The sequence below is a fragment of the Rutidosis leptorrhynchoides genome, chromosome 5 (genome assembly GCF_046630445.1).
Source record: "Rutidosis leptorrhynchoides isolate AG116_Rl617_1_P2 chromosome 5, CSIRO_AGI_Rlap_v1, whole genome shotgun sequence".
NCBI lineage: Eukaryota > Viridiplantae > Streptophyta > Magnoliopsida > Asterales > Asteraceae > Rutidosis > Rutidosis leptorrhynchoides.
In genome coordinates, this window is record NC_092337.1 from 210,317,573 (window position 1) to 210,334,158 (window position 16,586).

The window sequence follows — 16,586 nt, forward strand, 5'->3', positions numbered from 1 at the left end:
GCTCGTGCAAATCCAAAATCACATAACTGTTTCATATGAGAACAAGAATCAATTATGGCTAGTTAGTTAAGATTTTCTACAGTTCCTCTTCACCTTATAGATGCATGTGATTAATGAACTTAATATAAAATTGAATATTCACAATAGATAAGTACAAGATCTTATGTACAAATTATTAAAGTGATCATTTGTCATGGCTAATTGGGTGCACACTGCACAGTACATATGTCAACCCATACATTCAGTTTTAACTATACCTGGCAAACGGGTCGAGATGGGTCGGGTTGGGTCAAAGATCAAATGGGTTCGGGTCAAAATGGGTCATGAGTCGAAACGGGTCAGAATTAAAATGGGTCGAACGGGTTGGGTCTAGACCCGGGTCGGTTGGGTCGGGCTAGTAAAAGTTTTCTTGTTTGTATTTTTTGATGTATCTCTTCCGAACACGAGTCCCGAAAACGGGCCCCGAAATTACGCCCCGAAAACGCGCGCCAAAAATGCGCGTCGAAATCGCGCGCCGAAAACGCGCGCCAAAAATGGCCGCCGAAAACATGCGCCGAAAACGGGCCCCGAAAACGGGTTCCGAAAACGGCGACGGAAAACGCGAGCCGAAAATGGGCCCCGAAAACGCGCGCCGAATTCGGGATCCGAAATTGCGCGCCGAAAACACGCCCCGAAAACGGCCGCCCAAAACGAGCGCCCAAAACGGGCCCCGAAATCGGGCCCCGAAATCGGCGCCGAAATCTTGCGCCGAAAACGCGAGCCGAAATCGCGCGCCGAAAAACACGCGCCGAAAACGACCGCCGAAAAAGCGTGCCGAAAACGGGCGACGGGAAACGCGCGCCGAAAACGGGCCCCGAAATTGCGCGCCGAAAAGCGCCCCGAAAACGGGCCCCGAAATCTAGCGCCGAAAACGGCCGCCCAAAACGAGCGCCCAAAATCGGCGCCGAAATCGGGCGCCGAAAACGGGCCCCGAAATCGCTCGCTGAAAACGCGCGCCAAAAACGCGCGCCCAAACGGGCGACGGAAATAGGGCGACGAAAAACGCTATCCGAAAACGCGCCCCGAAATCGCGCGCCGAAAACACCGAAAACGGCCGCCGAAATCGGGCCCCGAAATCGCGCGCCGAAAACAAGCCCCGAAAACGCGCGCAGAAAACGCGCACCGAAAACTGGCGCCGAAAACGGCCGCCAAAAATGCGCGCCGAAAACGGGCCCCGAAAGCGAACGCCGAAAAACAAATCTTTTGAAGTGAACCCATTTGGGTCTTCAAGTAATTTTTGTATTATGTGATTGGACCCATTTGGGTCTTTAAGATATTTGTTATGTTATATGCTTGGACCCATTTGGGTCTTCAAGTAAACCTAATGGACCCATTTTAAAGACTTTGGGTCCAATTTGCCAGGTCTAGTTTTAACCGTATCAGAAAAATTGTCTGATCCAGAAAATACAAAATGCTAAAAAGTGAATCATAATGCGTTTACAATAGTGTGAGAAAACTAGTAGCATCAACATTGCATAATTAGTCGGTCTTTTAGTAATTTGGAGTGTCTGGAATATCAACCCTATTGTAATTTGTATACATTTTAGTAATTTGTATAACTGGTCCCCATACTATTAATAATATCCAGTTCTACCCCTTATTATTATTTATTTTTTTAGATTTGCAAACCACATACCCTACACATTAACAGAGTAAACGGTTGTTAGTGTGAGGTACCACATACAACAACAACAACAACAATACCCAATCCCACAAAAGTGGGGTATGGGAGAGGTGGGTGTAGACAATCATTCCTCGTACCCTAGATTAGAAGGAAGTCGCTACTCCACCCGCGAGTATAGAACCCGCGCCTAGATAAGGTCGTCTCTCCCTCTACTCTAGAGCAAAAGAGATTGCTTCCAAAAAGGACCTCCAGCCAGATGTGCTCATAAAAACGAAATAGATAGGGCAAAAGATACGTACCTGTAAGGGTTATGTGCGCCTAGCAAGATGCAACCAAACACAGTAACCAAAAAGGGAACACAAATAGCAGTATTGCACAACAGTAGGGCAAATAGCATGAATCATATAGAGCACAAAACCATTTAAAATCAAGTAGACATACAGACAAACAAAATAAATAAATAAATATATATATATATATATATATATATATATATATATATATATATATATATATATATATATATATATATATATATATATACACGCACCACACATAAGCATGGATAAAAACCCATGCTTAAACATATATACATATAGATAAATTCGTAGATATATATACCTAGGTACAGAAACAGGACAGACAATCATACATACACCAATACATGTTACTTAGATACATAGATACATATATAGATACACACATATGCAACGGTACATGTATATAGCCTAAATACATATAAATAGATACAGGTGCATATATACTATGTGGAGGGGTATATATAGTGTAACTATAGAATAACTAGTTATAGTTATGTATGTAGTTGTACAATAAATGTAATAAAAACATTGAAAAAAAAAAAAAAAAAAAACTTACTCAATTATCCTAATTCTACTCCTCCACAGGCTCCTATCAAAAGTCATGTCCTCCGTCAGTATAAGCTCTTTCATGTCCAGCTTCAATCTATCCTCCATCCTACGTCTAGGTCTACCCCTTCTCCTTACGCCGCCAACGGTGAGGGTCTCGACTCTCCTAACCGGGGCTAAAATTGGGCGCCTCCTGACATGCCCAAACCATCTAAGTCGTCCTTCCCTAAGTTTGTTGATGATGTTCCCAACTTCCAATTTCTCCCTAAAAACTCCATTTGGTATCATATCTAGCATGGTCTTACCACACGTCCATCTAAGCATCCTCATTTCTGCCACCTCCATTCTCCTCTCTTGGGCCTTCGTCATTGGCCAACACTCTGATCCGTACAACATGGCTGGTCTGATTGCCACCTTGAAGAATTTCCCTTTCAGCTTAAGGGGCACCTTCTTGTCGCACAACACCCCTTTCGCAGCCCTCCACTTCAACCATCCTACACGTATACGATACGTCACGTCCTCATCTATCCTTCCCGAATTGTGAAGCATCGAGCCTAAATATCTAAAGGACCCTTACGGGGGTAAAATCTGATCCCCAATTCGGATATCCACTATATCGTCGTGTTCCTCTTCACTCTTCTTGAAATCACATCTAAGGTACTCCGATTTAAGTCTGCTAATCCGTAGGCCATTTGATTCTAAGGCGATCCTCCATTGCTCAAGCCTTCTGTTAAGCTCATCCTGGGAATCCGAAACTAATACAATATCATCGGCGAAAATCAGGCACCATGGGATGTTGTCTTGTATCCTATGAGTCAACTCGTCTAGGATCAAAGCAAAAAGATAAGGGCTAAGGGCAGATCCTTGATGTAGACCTACCTCAACAGGGAAAAACTCTGTGTTTCCTACCGCCGTGCGTACACGAGTCTTCGCCCCCTCGTACATATCTCTAATAGATCTTATATATCTACTTGGGACACCCCTAACATTAAGCGTCTTCCAAATCAGCTCACGCGGGACACAATCATAAGCTTTTTCCAAGTCTAAGAATGCCATGTGTAGGTTCTTTTGTTTTTCCCTACACTTCTCCATAAGGCTTCTAACTATGTGAATCGCTTCCATCGACGAGCGACCTGGCATGAAACCGAATTGGTTCTCTGAAACCTTTGTTTCGCGTCGGAGCCTCGTCTCCATCACTCTTTCCCAAAGCTTCATAGTATGACTAAGTAACTTTATGCCTCTATAATTACTACATATTTGCGCATCTCCCTTGTTCTTGTAAATAGGAATAACCTCACTGAGTCTCCATTCCATAGGCATATTTGCGCTTCTAAACGTCGTGTTGAAAAGGTTTGTCAACAATCTAACCCCATCGCCTCCTAGGCACTTCCACGCCTCAATCGGAATTTGATCCGGTCCTACTGCTTTGTTTCTCCCCATCTTTCGTAGGGCCAATCTAACTTCCTCCTCGTTAATCATCGTGCAGAAACAGTTGTTTTGAAACTCCCGAACCTCGTGGGATTCACCGTTCCGCTCTGGTCTTCCCCTACCGAAAAGAGATGCAAAATAATCTTCCCATCTTTTCCTAATAAGATCTTCTCTTACTATACTTTGACCCGCTACATCCTTGATATATTTGATGTTACCTAAGTCCCTGCTTCTTCGCTCCCTAGCTTTAGCTATCCTATATACGTCATTAGCTCCCTTTTTAGAGTCTAGTTTCCTATATAAATCTTCGTATGCTTTGTCTTTTGCAATTACTACGGCCTTCTTTGCTTCTCTTTTAGCTTCTTTATATCTTTCTCCTACCCTAGTTCTCTCTTCATGTGACCCTTCTCCAAGAGTAATGAGCTCCCTAAACCTCGCCTGCTTTAAAGCGACTTTCGTTTGGACATCGTCACTAAGCCACCACGACTCTCTTCTACTCTTATGGGCTCTCGATGTCCCTGTAGCCATTCCTAAGGTCTCTTTTGCCACATCTCTTTTGCCATTCCTGAGGTACCACATACGTTATTCAATAAAACCTCAGGTATCAACGGTGCAAAAATAAAAGTTTAAGTGTATCGGTGCAAAAGTGTACATACCACAGGTACTACCGGTGTAATCAGTGGCGATTCTAGGATGAAATTTCAATGGGGTCCTAAAAAAAATTTTCAAAGCTAATTATTTTTTACGGTTACTTTAGTGGATGTTTACCTTTAAAAAATCATAAATTTTAAAAATATATGGGGTCCTATAACTAAATTTAACGGTGTCCTATACATTTTGAAGAGTATACAATATAAATTTTTTTTAAAGTACTGGGTCCCATGACCCCACACCCTAACCTTTAGAACCGCGTGTAATTTTTTCCCGTATATATTTGTTCCGGTTGTTTTTTTTAATACGTGTTTTTGTTTTTAATTAAGTGATTTAAAGTATTCAGAATCCTCTAGGGAGGGACACGTGGTTTTTCTACTTGGAACAATTTGCTGTAATTAGATGTGTGGTTAATGGAATAAAGTTACTTGCTTTAAAAAAATAAAAATTCTTAATTTTCATCTAATGTGTTAAACAATAAAATTAAAACTAACACTTGTAGAAACTATTGTAAGAGTAATAGATGTCGACATTTATTTTATATTGAAATTGAAATGAAGGGAGTAAAAAAATAATAAACATTTTGATAAAATAAAAGATTTTGAAAACCTACGGCAAATTTCCAACAATAATTATACATATTCCAATATTAACTGTTATACATTTTCCAATTTTAATAAAAAAATACTTCATTGAAATTTCACCACACGTGGTACCTGGTTTCCATGTTTTGTGTCTATAAATTAACTCCCCAAAACCTTCACTTCTGTCCCACAATCACAAATCTCTAACACCAACAACAACAATCTCTCCGTTATAAGACCTCACCGTCGATAAACAAAATGGACGTTCGCCGGCGTTCATTCAAACACCAACCCGATCACCACCGATCACATGAACCAAACACCACCACCGGCGAACTTCTAAAACCACATAACCACGCTAAAGCTTCCGATGCTCTCCCACTTCCACTTTACCTAACTAACGGTCTATTCTTCACTATGTTTTTCTCCGTTATGTATTTCCTTCTTCACAGATGGCGCGAAAAGATCCGTAACGGTGTTCCGTTACACGTCGTTACCTTATCAGAGCTAGCTGCATTAGTTTCGTTACTCGTTTCCGTTATTTACCTCGTTGGTTTCTTTGGAATTGATTTCGTTCAGTCCGTCATCCGTCCGTCACCGGATTTGTGGGAAATCGACGATGATCATAACCCTGATCAACTCATGATCGAGGAAGATAAACCTATTAAACCTTGTGGCCAGGCCTTGATTTCCCACATTGATATTCCCACGCCTGAGAAGAACATTCAACCACCACCAATTATTCAACACTTATCGGAAGAAGATGAAGAAATCGTTAAAATGGTCGTTGAAGGTAACGTAAAATTTTAATCCGACTATTTATTTACTATCTTCGTCCCAAATCTATTGTCCATAAACAAAAAACACACAGTTTAAAAAAATTGACTTAAGTCACATACTTTTCTAGTCACTTTCCAGTATTACTTTTTAGTTTTTACCTATTTTTTTTTCTTACATGTATAAAGTAGTGACATAAAAGAACTTTTATTACATTATTCTTTATCATTTATGAAAATAAACAATTAATTTGGAAAATCTCAAAAGGAATACTCGACTATAAATAAAATTGGGACGAGGTAGTAGTAATTAATAATATCTTTTGCCGTTCTAAAAAAATAAAAAAAAGTTAGTCGCGGACCAAAAATTCCATATATATAAATACTTCAACAAAAATCACGTAAATAAGTGTTTGTAAAAAATTATGTACGTCTAGAATTTCTCTTTTTTTTTGCGCAAAACGTAATAAAAAATTATGAAAAGAAAAAAGTACAACACGTAGAATTTTAACATATAAATAAGTGAAAATTATAAAATTGTATTCCAAATATTTTGAGACGGAATGATTAATGACTTTGATAAACATGTAAATTAAACAGGTACAATTCCATCGTACGCGCTCGAATCAAAACTAGGAGACTGTAAACGAGCTGCTTCCATACGAAGGGACGCACTTGAACGGATAACAGGCAAATCGTTATCTGGATTACCACTAGAAGGGTTCGATTACGAATCGATATTAGGGCAGTGTTGTGAGATGCCAGTCGGATACGTACAGATTCCGGTCGGGATTGCAGGACCATTGTTGTTAAACGGGAGTGAGTTTAGTGTACCAATGGCGACTACAGAAGGGTGTTTGGTAGCTAGTACAAATAGAGGATTTAAAGCTATATACGTGTCAGGTGGTGCCACGTGTATTGTTTTGAAAGATGGGATGACCAGAGCTCCGGTTGTGAGGTTCGGTAGCGCTAAGAGGGCGGCGGAGTTGAAGCAGTTTTTGGAAGATCCGTTAAGTTTTGAGACTCTTGCAACACTTTTTAACAGGTCAGTAATTATATATTCTTTATTTATTTTTCCTTTGATTCTAGATACATTTTTAGTATTGTGATATATACATTTTAAAACTTTAAAACGTAATTAATTTTTAAGTCAAAGTGTATATACCTTAAATTAAATGTCATTAACTAGCTTTTCAAAAAAAAAATTTCATTAAGTAATGATCAGGATCAATAAAGAGAATGGATTATTAGGTCAAAGTACATAAATATATTTTATGTCATTAAGTTATAGTCAATGGATGATTTGTTTTAAAAATTAAAAGCATAGGAATTAAAGATTGTTGAATTATTCTTGGTCTAATTAAAGTGAATTGACAATTTGGGTAAAACAGATAAAAGTCATTAAGTTGAAACTTTGAAAAGAAAGGGAATACGAAAACAAACCAAACAACTTCACTGTACATAAAGTTTGCACCAACGTTACCAAATTTGTTTAGGCCACTCCTTATCGTAACTAAACTATTCATCCTCTTAACCTTCCACATCAGCGCCACATCAACACCAATATTCTATAACTAACTCATAACTAAACACTCCCTATCATGGCTAAAACAATACTCCTCTTAATATACAACGTACAAGCAATAAAGCATCAAGTCCAACAATAAAAAGCACTGGGACCCGCAATTCCTATAACTCATCCGTTAAATCCATGGTGAAAGCGGGTAACTAATGCAGATAACTAAGTGGTGCCTATGATTAGTTACGGGTAATGAGCGGGTAATGGGCGGGTAACTAACTATAGGGGGTGCTCTTATAGAATATTTATAATTTACGGAGTATGATTTTGTGGAAAAAATGTGAAAAAAAAAAACAAAAAACAAAAAAATAAAACAAATGAAGTGGCGGTAGGTGTGCACATGACCGGATGCGCGTTTTTGACAAAATATGTGACATAAATTTACTACTTACTATATTCAAAGTTTTATTAAAAGTTATAAATATTTGTTTTTAATCCTTTTTATATCTAATTATAATTTTGATATAATTATCAACTTATAGTACATCTGAGTAATATATAATATATGGTCAGCTTACCTTTGTGTTGCATGTATATCTACAGATCAAGCAGATTTGGAAGGCTACAAACGATTCGATGTGCAATTGCTGGCAAAAATCTATACATAAGATTTTGTTGTAGTACGGGTGATGCCATGGGGATGAACATGGTCTCAAAAGGTGTTCAAAACGTCCTTGATTTCCTTCAAACCGATTTTCCGGATATGGATGTCATGGGCATATCTGGTATTAGTTCCCTTCCTTTTGGATATCTAATTAAACAGGCGACACCCTCATAAATTATTATGTTAATATAATCTCATTTATAAAAAGGATAAACCATAAATGTATTAAGAAACTAAATTATATATAATTAATAATCAATCAATCAAATATCATTTCAGGGAACTATTGCTCGGACAAGAAGCCTGCTGCCATAAATTGGATTGAAGGTCGTGGGAAATCGGTTGTGTGTGAGGCGGTGATCAAGGAAGAAGTGGTGCAAAAAGTGTTGAAAACCACGGTACCCGCATTGGTGGAATTGAATATGCTCAAAAATTTGACGGGGTCTGCTATGGCTGGTGCACTCGGAGGCTTTAATGCACATGCTAGTAATATAGTCTCCGCAGTGTACCTTGCTACAGGTCAAGACCCTGCTCAAAATGTTGAGAGCTCTCATTGCATCACCATGATGGAGTCCGTAAACAATGGTAAAGATCTACATATATCGGTCACAATGCCTTCCATTGAGGTACACATTCGAATCTTTAAAAAATAACTTTGTTTATAGCCTTGTCATGTATCAATCTTAGACCACCCTCTATGGTTAGTTACCCGCCCATTACCCGCTCATTACCCGTAACTAACCATAGGCACCACTTAGTTACCCGCGTTAGTTACCCGCTTTCACCATAGATTTAACGGAAGAGTTTTAGGAATTGCGGGTCCCAGTGCTTTTTATTGTTGGACTTGATGCTTTATTGCTTGTACGTTGTATATTAAGAGGAGTATTGTTTTAGCCATGATAGGGAGTGTTTAGTTATGAGTTAGTTATAGGATATTGGTGTTGATGTGGCGCTGATGTGGAAGGTTAAGAGGATGAATAGTTTAGTTACGATAGGGAGTGGCCTTATAGTTATTAACGTACGATAGACAATTCTTCTATTTAATATAAATAAAATAACTATTATTAAAGTACAATCTTTATGTGAGGAAGTACTATTTTTAAAATGGAAATAAAACAGGGTATATTAATATTTTTTTTACTATGAATTTGATTTGATAAACTTTAAATGGAAAAAAAACCAAATTTGAGTCCTAATTGATCAAATCACATGTGGTATGCCTGTTTTTGACTTTATTTGAGATTCCCCTGTATTATATATATTACGCAAACTAGATTATTATACATTATACAGTATTAGTTAATTAAATAAAATAATACTAATAATGATTCTGTATCAGGTTGGGACAGTTGGAGGGGGTACACAACTTGCATCACAATCAGCATGTTTGAACTTATTAGGTGTAAAAGGTGCAAGCAAAAATGAACCAGGATCAAACTCAAGAGTGTTAGCCACAATAGTAGCTGGCTCAGTTCTTGCTGGAGAGCTTTCCCTTATGTCAGCTATATCAGCTGGTCAACTAGTCAAAAGTCACATGAAATACAACAGATCCACTAGAGACATCACAAAATTAACCTCTTCTTAATCATACATACAACTAATTCATATATAATTTTATATACAATAGATATGGCATCATATTGACAACAACAAAAATGGTGAATAGTGCAACCACGGATACGATGGATCAAGAAAACAAAAGGCTATGTATTGTTTTGAAGATGGGAGTTTAGATCCGGTTCCGAAGTGTATAGAGGGATAAGTTGTTGTGAATGGATCTTGTTTTTCTGTTTTAAAATCTTTTGGTTGGTTTGCATGTGCAAATGGTTGTATTTTATTTGTATGTTGTTTTTTTTTTTTTTTGTTTATTTTGTTTATTGCAATCAACTGAATGAATCATCTGATCAGTTGCATCAATTGTCTCATCACTTTAACACGTATGTATATGCATTTGTGAATGGATCTATATTAAGATACTTAATGATAATAGTCCAAAGTAAGTGTCGTGATCGTAAAAATAAAAAACTGTGTATCGACAATATCAATAAATGATGGATAATAAAGAATGGTTGACAAGTGTTGATGTTTTTTAATTAGTGTTGGGCGCCAGACTTATTTATAAATACAACTAAAAGAGTATTTAGTCTTTTAATTCAAACTATAATATAAATAAATATAATGATTAGAACGGCCCGCGTGATGTTGAGGTTGCTTTTCGATTGTGTATTTTTCTACTACGTAGCATTGTATATTCATATTAGCAAAATGGCTATTAGCTGTGTTTGATAGTGTTGGTTTGATAGCAGGTGTTTTATCACTACGTATCTTTTGTTATTCACATTAGCAAAAATGGCTACGATTTTTATTAGCTACATTTTAAAAAGCACAGTGGTCATCTGGTTGTTCGTTTGATTACTCCTATTTCTCTGTCCATTGCTTTTGCTCTTTAAAAATAGTGTTTTTTTGTGGGTGGATTCTTTCCAGGTTCTTGATCTTGTTTAGTGTTGGTGGTATTGGTGTTGTGGTCTCTAAATGTCTTAGCAAGCAATTTGAGAAGTGTGTTATTTGAAGGCAATTTTTTGTTGTGTGCATGTGCATATGATTTGCTTGTTGGTTATAGTTTTTACCTATTGTTTTTGCTTTGCCGCTGTCGGTTACTTAGTTTATGGTGTTGCGGAGGTTTCCGGTTGTGGCGTTGGTGGGAAGTGGCGGATGAAGATGAACTCTGTTTGTTCCAATTTTTTCTGGTCGAATTGAAAGTGAATGGTGTGTTTGCTGCCTTCCAGTTTTTTGATTGTTGGGTGCAAGTCTCTCAGATCGTCGTATCCCATAGTCGTGACCATCAACTTGGAGTCAATGCTAAATAATCGGTCTGCACTTTTTGAGAACAATGTGAACATTGTTGTTCACTTGTTCCTGACTCGTCTGTAACTGGTGCCCAGAATGAATAGCTGCATTGTTACGGTAGTATGGTTTTGGTTTACCTTATGATGTAAGCGCCTTTAGTGTCGTGGTCTAGACATTGTAGGTATGGTAGGTTTCCATGCAGTCTTGTATACACATTGCGCAACTGTAACATAACGAATCGGTTGCTATGGTGATTTCTCCAATGGTCCCTTCTCATGTGAAAAAGTGACCCTGTAATGACGCGCAGGCCTCCAACCATGGCCGCACATCTAAATTACATCAAATGGTCAAAAGCGCGCAGCATATGACGCGATTCAGCAGACGTCGCGCATAGCAAATGCTGCGCAACCAGAGAAAGACGCGGAATAATTGCGAAGGCTGAGTGAGACAAAAGATGGTACAAGACATAAAGGATAGAATCTTCGTAATTGTACAAGTAGTAGAACGTGGCAAGGTAGCATGATATGGAGGGGACCACGTGAGTGCATGATTCATGCGACAGAACAATATTACTTTGTACTATCATGTCCCCCTTTTTGTCTTGTCACCTACGTGGCAAGAAAAGGACAATCCTTCCACCTATAAATACACACAATATGTCTCATAAACAACACATGAAACGACTCCAAACTGTTTAATTAAAACATGTCAAATTTTTTTTTTTTTTTTGGATGCACAGGAGCGGCGCACCAAAACCAGGTGCGACGCTTTTGAAGACCCAGAAGCGGCGCTTCTACTGCCTGATGAAAAACACCACCAAAGACTGACCAGGAGCGGCGCTTTTACTACAAAAGCGGCGCTCCTGTACCTGGAGGAGGCTGTTTCGATTATTTTACTAAGTGTCATCCCAATCCAAATACTCAACCGCAAGTGCAAATGACACCAAATACATTCGATTTCATAGAATAAAAGTGTTTATACAACAAAATGGACACACCGACCCTGGGGACTCCAACGACCCATTGAATACATTAATGTAGCAATTTTGACCTAAAAGAGTTTAACTTCCAAACATTTAACGAGCATGGTGTTTGGGATTAAACTACCCCATACTTAGGCCAAAAATCCAAAAGCATCCACGATCATAATAAAAGTGGGAGATCTCTATTCCAACCGAATACCCTTGCCTTTATCCACGCCGGAGCCTAAAAAAAGGTAAACAACGAGAGGGTAAGCAAAACACTCAGTGAATGCAATAATTATACACATACATATATAACCTCACAAACGCTAGCAAATTAAATAGCATACCATCGAAAGTATAACGCTAAGTCTCCAATACCACAAGCTATCACAAACAATAGCATATAACCCGAACAATATAATATGCTACACTACAACACAAAACCATGGTTAATCAATCGTACAATGGAATGGTGCTCGCGAAAGTCCATCGGAGTTCACAACATCCATTAGTATACTTAACACTGCGTATCACTATTCCCCGGGTGGTGTCTTAACACCACGACTAGCCTACCCTTCATGACAATGTGGTGTCTTAACACCTCGACTAACCCACATGTCATTTATCCCGGAGTGGTGTCTTAACACCGCGACTAATCCACTCGTTACGTAAAATGTGACGTCTTAACACCGCGACTATCCCACATTTCACGCTACACAAATAAATACATTATATACGTACACGCATAATTATTCCACTCACCTTAACGCCTTTGGTGAATGATAATCAAGCTCGCAACCTTCAATGTAACGTACCTATTACATTATGCACATAATCAATCACACAATCAAGTTAGTCAATCAACTCACTCACCATCCTAGTGTCATTTTGACCCATAGTGCAAATGTGACCCATTTGCACCATTAACCCTCACACTAGGTCAAGATTACACCAAATCACTAACATCAATCGATTAACGTCTTAATACACTTATTAACACAAGGTTTGTGCATTTTAATACTCACTAGGCAACTTAGGTCACCTAAGAGTCATTTGACCCATTCCAAGGTCAACACACCCATTTGGGTCATCCACAAACCCAAATAACACCCATTCATTTAATCAACAAAGTGTGCTAGTGATTAACTAACTATTTAAGACCCATAAACACAATTATTACCTCAAAACTCTAGGTTAGTCATTATAGGGTTCTCATGACCCAAACTTATCCAAAAACCCCCCAAATCACCAACAAATGGGTTTTATGTTCACCACTAACCCAACCCTAACCCTCAAACAAATCAAAATAAAGGAAATCAAGATTAGGACATACCACCACAATCAAAATGTAGCTTGTAACGAGGTGAACAACTTTAATACTTGCGATTTGACCCGAATCAAGCTTCTTCTTCCTTGATTTGAGCTCTCTCACTCCAAAATGGGTTTTCTCTCTCTAAGAATGGATGAGTGTTGTTTGAGTGGGTGAAAGATGAGGTGAAAAGTGAGATCTAGATCTGATCACAAGGCTTATTTACAATCGTATGTGAAAAGACCAAAGTGTCCTTCATATTCTTACCATTGAATTAAAAGACGCATTCTTTTCCCCGTCCAGGAGCGAAGCTCCTGAACCTAGGAGCGGCGCTCCTAGTGCATTCTCTTGATATTTTTGGGTCATTACAAGTCTCCCCCACTTAAATCGGAGCACGTCCTCGCGATCCAAGCCGCATGACAAGCAGGAAGATACACTAAAACAAACTCTTCAGATTCCCACGTAAACTCGAAACCCTTCCGATGTCGCCATTGAACTTTAAAAGTCCTCACCTCTTTGTTACGCAACATTTTGACCTTTTCGTCAAGAATGGCAATCAGTTCCTCGACATATTCTAACTTGTTGTTCAAGGAAATTTCATCCAACGGTACCCACGTCGAGTCATCCGCAAGACACTTACGGAGGTGGGAAACATGGAAGGTGTTATGAATCCCCGCAAGCTCTTCAGGCAACTCTATTCTATAAGCAACTTCACCGACACGATCCAATATTTTGAAATTCCCAATTAACCGAGGAGCTAACTTTCCCCATTTTCGAAAGCGAATAATACCCTTTCATGGCGAAACCTTAAGCATCACCATGTCACCTTCTTGCAACTCAATCGGTCGCCTCCGTTTATCGGCATAAGATTTTGTCTATCTTGCGCTGCCTCTAATCGAACCCGAATCGTCTCAATTTTTCTATTCGTCTCTATAACTTAATCGGTACTCCCGGATTTCCTTTTGTCCCACTTCTCCCCAACAAACCAGAGTCCGACACCTTCACCCATAAAGCATCTCGTAAGGTGGCATCCCGATACTAGTATGATAACTATTGTTGTACGAGAATTCCGCCAAAGGTAAGTGCTCATCCAACTACCACCGAAATCAATAACACACGCCCGTAACATATCCTCCAACATTTGATTCGTACGCTCGGTTTGACCGTCCATTTGAGGATGGTACATCGTGCTCATCTTCAATTGTGTACCTATATCTTCATGAAGCTTATTCCAAAATCGAGATGTAAAACGAGTATCCCGATCCGAAACGATAGATATATATGCACTCCATGTCTCGATATCACTTCCTTGATAAACAACTTCGATAAAGTCTCTGATGATATCGTCTCTCGAATGGGAAGAAACATTGCACTTTTCGTCAACCGATCAACTATCACGCACTTTGTATCAAATTGAGTTCTCGCCGTCTTTGGTAACTTTGTAATGAAATCCATGATAATGTGCTCCCACTTCTATTTCGGGATTTCTAACGGTTGCAACATACCTTACGACTTTTGGTGCTCGGCCTTAACTTGCAAACACGTAACACATTGCTCAACATACTTAACCACATCACGTTTCATTCCGGGCCACCAATACTCTTTCTTCAAGTCAAGGTACATATTTGTCGCACCCGGATGAATGGAATACTTTGACTTGTGTGCTTCATCAAGTCGCACTTTTCGGTAACCACCCATTTTAGGCACCCATAATCTACCTTGAAAAGACAACAAACTATGCGGGCCTAAAGTAATAGACTCCGTATTCCCTATAATTCGCTCTTCATGCTTGTTGTTTACGAAAGCTTCAATTTGAATCTCACTAAGCTTTACAAGAAAATTGTTAGTAATAGTCATGCGTAACGATCCTACTCGTATCGCCGGATGTTGACTTTTTCGACTCAACGCATCCGCGACCACGTTCGCCTTACCCGGATGGTAAAGTATCTCACAATCATAATCTTTTACCAAATCGATCCATCGTCGTTGACAATTGTTCAAATCTCGTTGGTCAAAGAGATGCTTCAAACTCTTGTGATCCGAATAAATCGTACACTTGACACCATACAAGTAGTGGCGCAAAGTTTTCAACGCATGAACCACCGCCGCCAATTCAAGATCATGAGTCGGATATCTCTTTTCGTGTTCCTTTAACTGTCTAGAGGCATAAGAGATGACTTTACCCCGTTGCATTAGAACACACCCGAGCCCATTTATTGAGGCATCACAATAAACCGTCATATCTTCAATTCCTTCCGGCAATACTAACACCGGAGCTTGACACAATTTCTCCTTCAACAATTGGAAAGAAATTTCTTGCTCATTTTCCCAATTGAATCTCACGTTCTTTCTCGTCAACTTCGTCAACGGAGAAGCGATTTTAGAAAAGTCTTGGATAAACCTCTGTAATAACTGGCCAATCCGAGAAAACTACGAACTTCCGTCGGCGTAGTTAGTTGTTGCCAACCCTTTACCGCCTCAATCTTCCCCGGATCTATTTGAATGCCTTCTTCATTCACAATATGGCCAAGGAATTGCACTTCCCTTAGCCAAAATTCACACTTGGAGAATTTAACATACAACTTCTCCTTTCTCAACGTATTCAATACTTCACGCAAATGATGTTCATGCTCCTTCATACTCTTAGAATAAACGAGTATATCGTCAATGAACACAATCACAGACTTGGCCAACATAGGTTGGCACACTCGGTTATTAAGATCCATGAATGTTGCAGGCGCATTCGTAAGATCAAAAGGCATCACTACAAATTCAAAGTGCCTGTAACGCGTTCGAAAGGCCGTCTTCTCGATATCTTCCTCACGGACCCGCATTTGGTGATAACTGGACCGTAAGTCAATTTTAGAAAAATAAGTCGCGCCTTGGAGTTGATCAAATAAATCATCAATCCGAGGTAGTGGATAGCTCTTCTTGAACGTCACTTTATTCAACTCTCAATAATCGGGGCACATTTGAATGCTACCATCTTTCTTCTTTACGAATAAAACCGGAGCACCCCATGGTGAAGCACTCAGTCGGATAAAACATTTTTCAACTAGCTCTTGGGTTTGATTCAATAACTGTTGCATTTCCGTTGGAGCTAAACGATAAGGAGTTTTAGCAATGGGAGTAGCCCCCGGAACCAACTCAATGCGAAATTCAACTTGTCTTTCCGCCGGAACACCCGGTAACTCATCCGGAAAAATGTCTTCAAATTCATTAACCACCGGAATATCACGTATGGATGGAGGCTCTTCACGCATATCAACTACTTGTGCAAGAAAAGCCATGCCACCACCACTAAGGAAACAACGT

The 16,586-nt window shown here is 39.2% G+C and overlaps 2 protein-coding genes across 2 annotated transcripts; one reads left to right on the top strand and one right to left on the bottom strand.

The window, feature by feature from the left end:
- Positions 1–3,632: 3,632 nt before the first annotated feature.
- LOC139849250 (uncharacterized) lies at positions 3,633–4,536 on the bottom strand. The gene is made up of 2 exons (XM_071838909.1): positions 3,898–4,536; positions 3,633–3,662 (listed from the first exon to the last, which is right to left on the bottom strand). The coding sequence occupies exons 1-2, from the start codon at positions 4,534–4,536 to the stop codon at positions 3,633–3,635; spliced, it is 669 nt and encodes a 222-aa protein (XP_071695010.1).
- Positions 4,537–5,391: 855 nt separating this feature from the next.
- On the top strand, positions 5,392–10,064 carry LOC139850422 (3-hydroxy-3-methylglutaryl-coenzyme A reductase 3-like). The gene is made up of 5 exons (XM_071839995.1): positions 5,392–5,985; positions 6,569–7,013; positions 8,091–8,272; positions 8,431–8,777; positions 9,491–10,064. The coding sequence occupies exons 1-5, from the start codon at positions 5,451–5,453 to the stop codon at positions 9,734–9,736; spliced, it is 1,755 nt and encodes a 584-aa protein (XP_071696096.1). The 5' UTR covers positions 5,392–5,450; the 3' UTR covers positions 9,737–10,064.
- The last annotated feature ends 6,522 nt before the right edge of the window (positions 10,065–16,586 follow it).

Excerpts from the sequence above, each read along its gene's own strand:
- LOC139849250 (XM_071838909.1), bottom strand. The coding sequence starts at position 4,536 with ATGTGGTACCTCAGGAATGGCAAAAGAGATGTGGCAAAAGAGACCTTA. Across the intron at positions 3,663-3,897 it reads AGTGCCTAGGAGGCGATGGG|GTCGCTCGTCGATGGAAGCG; the intron begins GTTAGATTGTTG and ends GTTTCATGCCAG.
- LOC139850422 (XM_071839995.1), top strand. The coding sequence starts at position 5,451 with ATGGACGTTCGCCGGCGTTCATTCAAACACCAACCCGATCACCACCGA. Across the intron at positions 5,986-6,568 it reads CGTTAAAATGGTCGTTGAAG|GTACAATTCCATCGTACGCG; the intron begins GTAACGTAAAAT and ends TAAATTAAACAG. Across the intron at positions 8,778-9,490 it reads TCACAATGCCTTCCATTGAG|GTTGGGACAGTTGGAGGGGG; the intron begins GTACACATTCGA and ends ATTCTGTATCAG.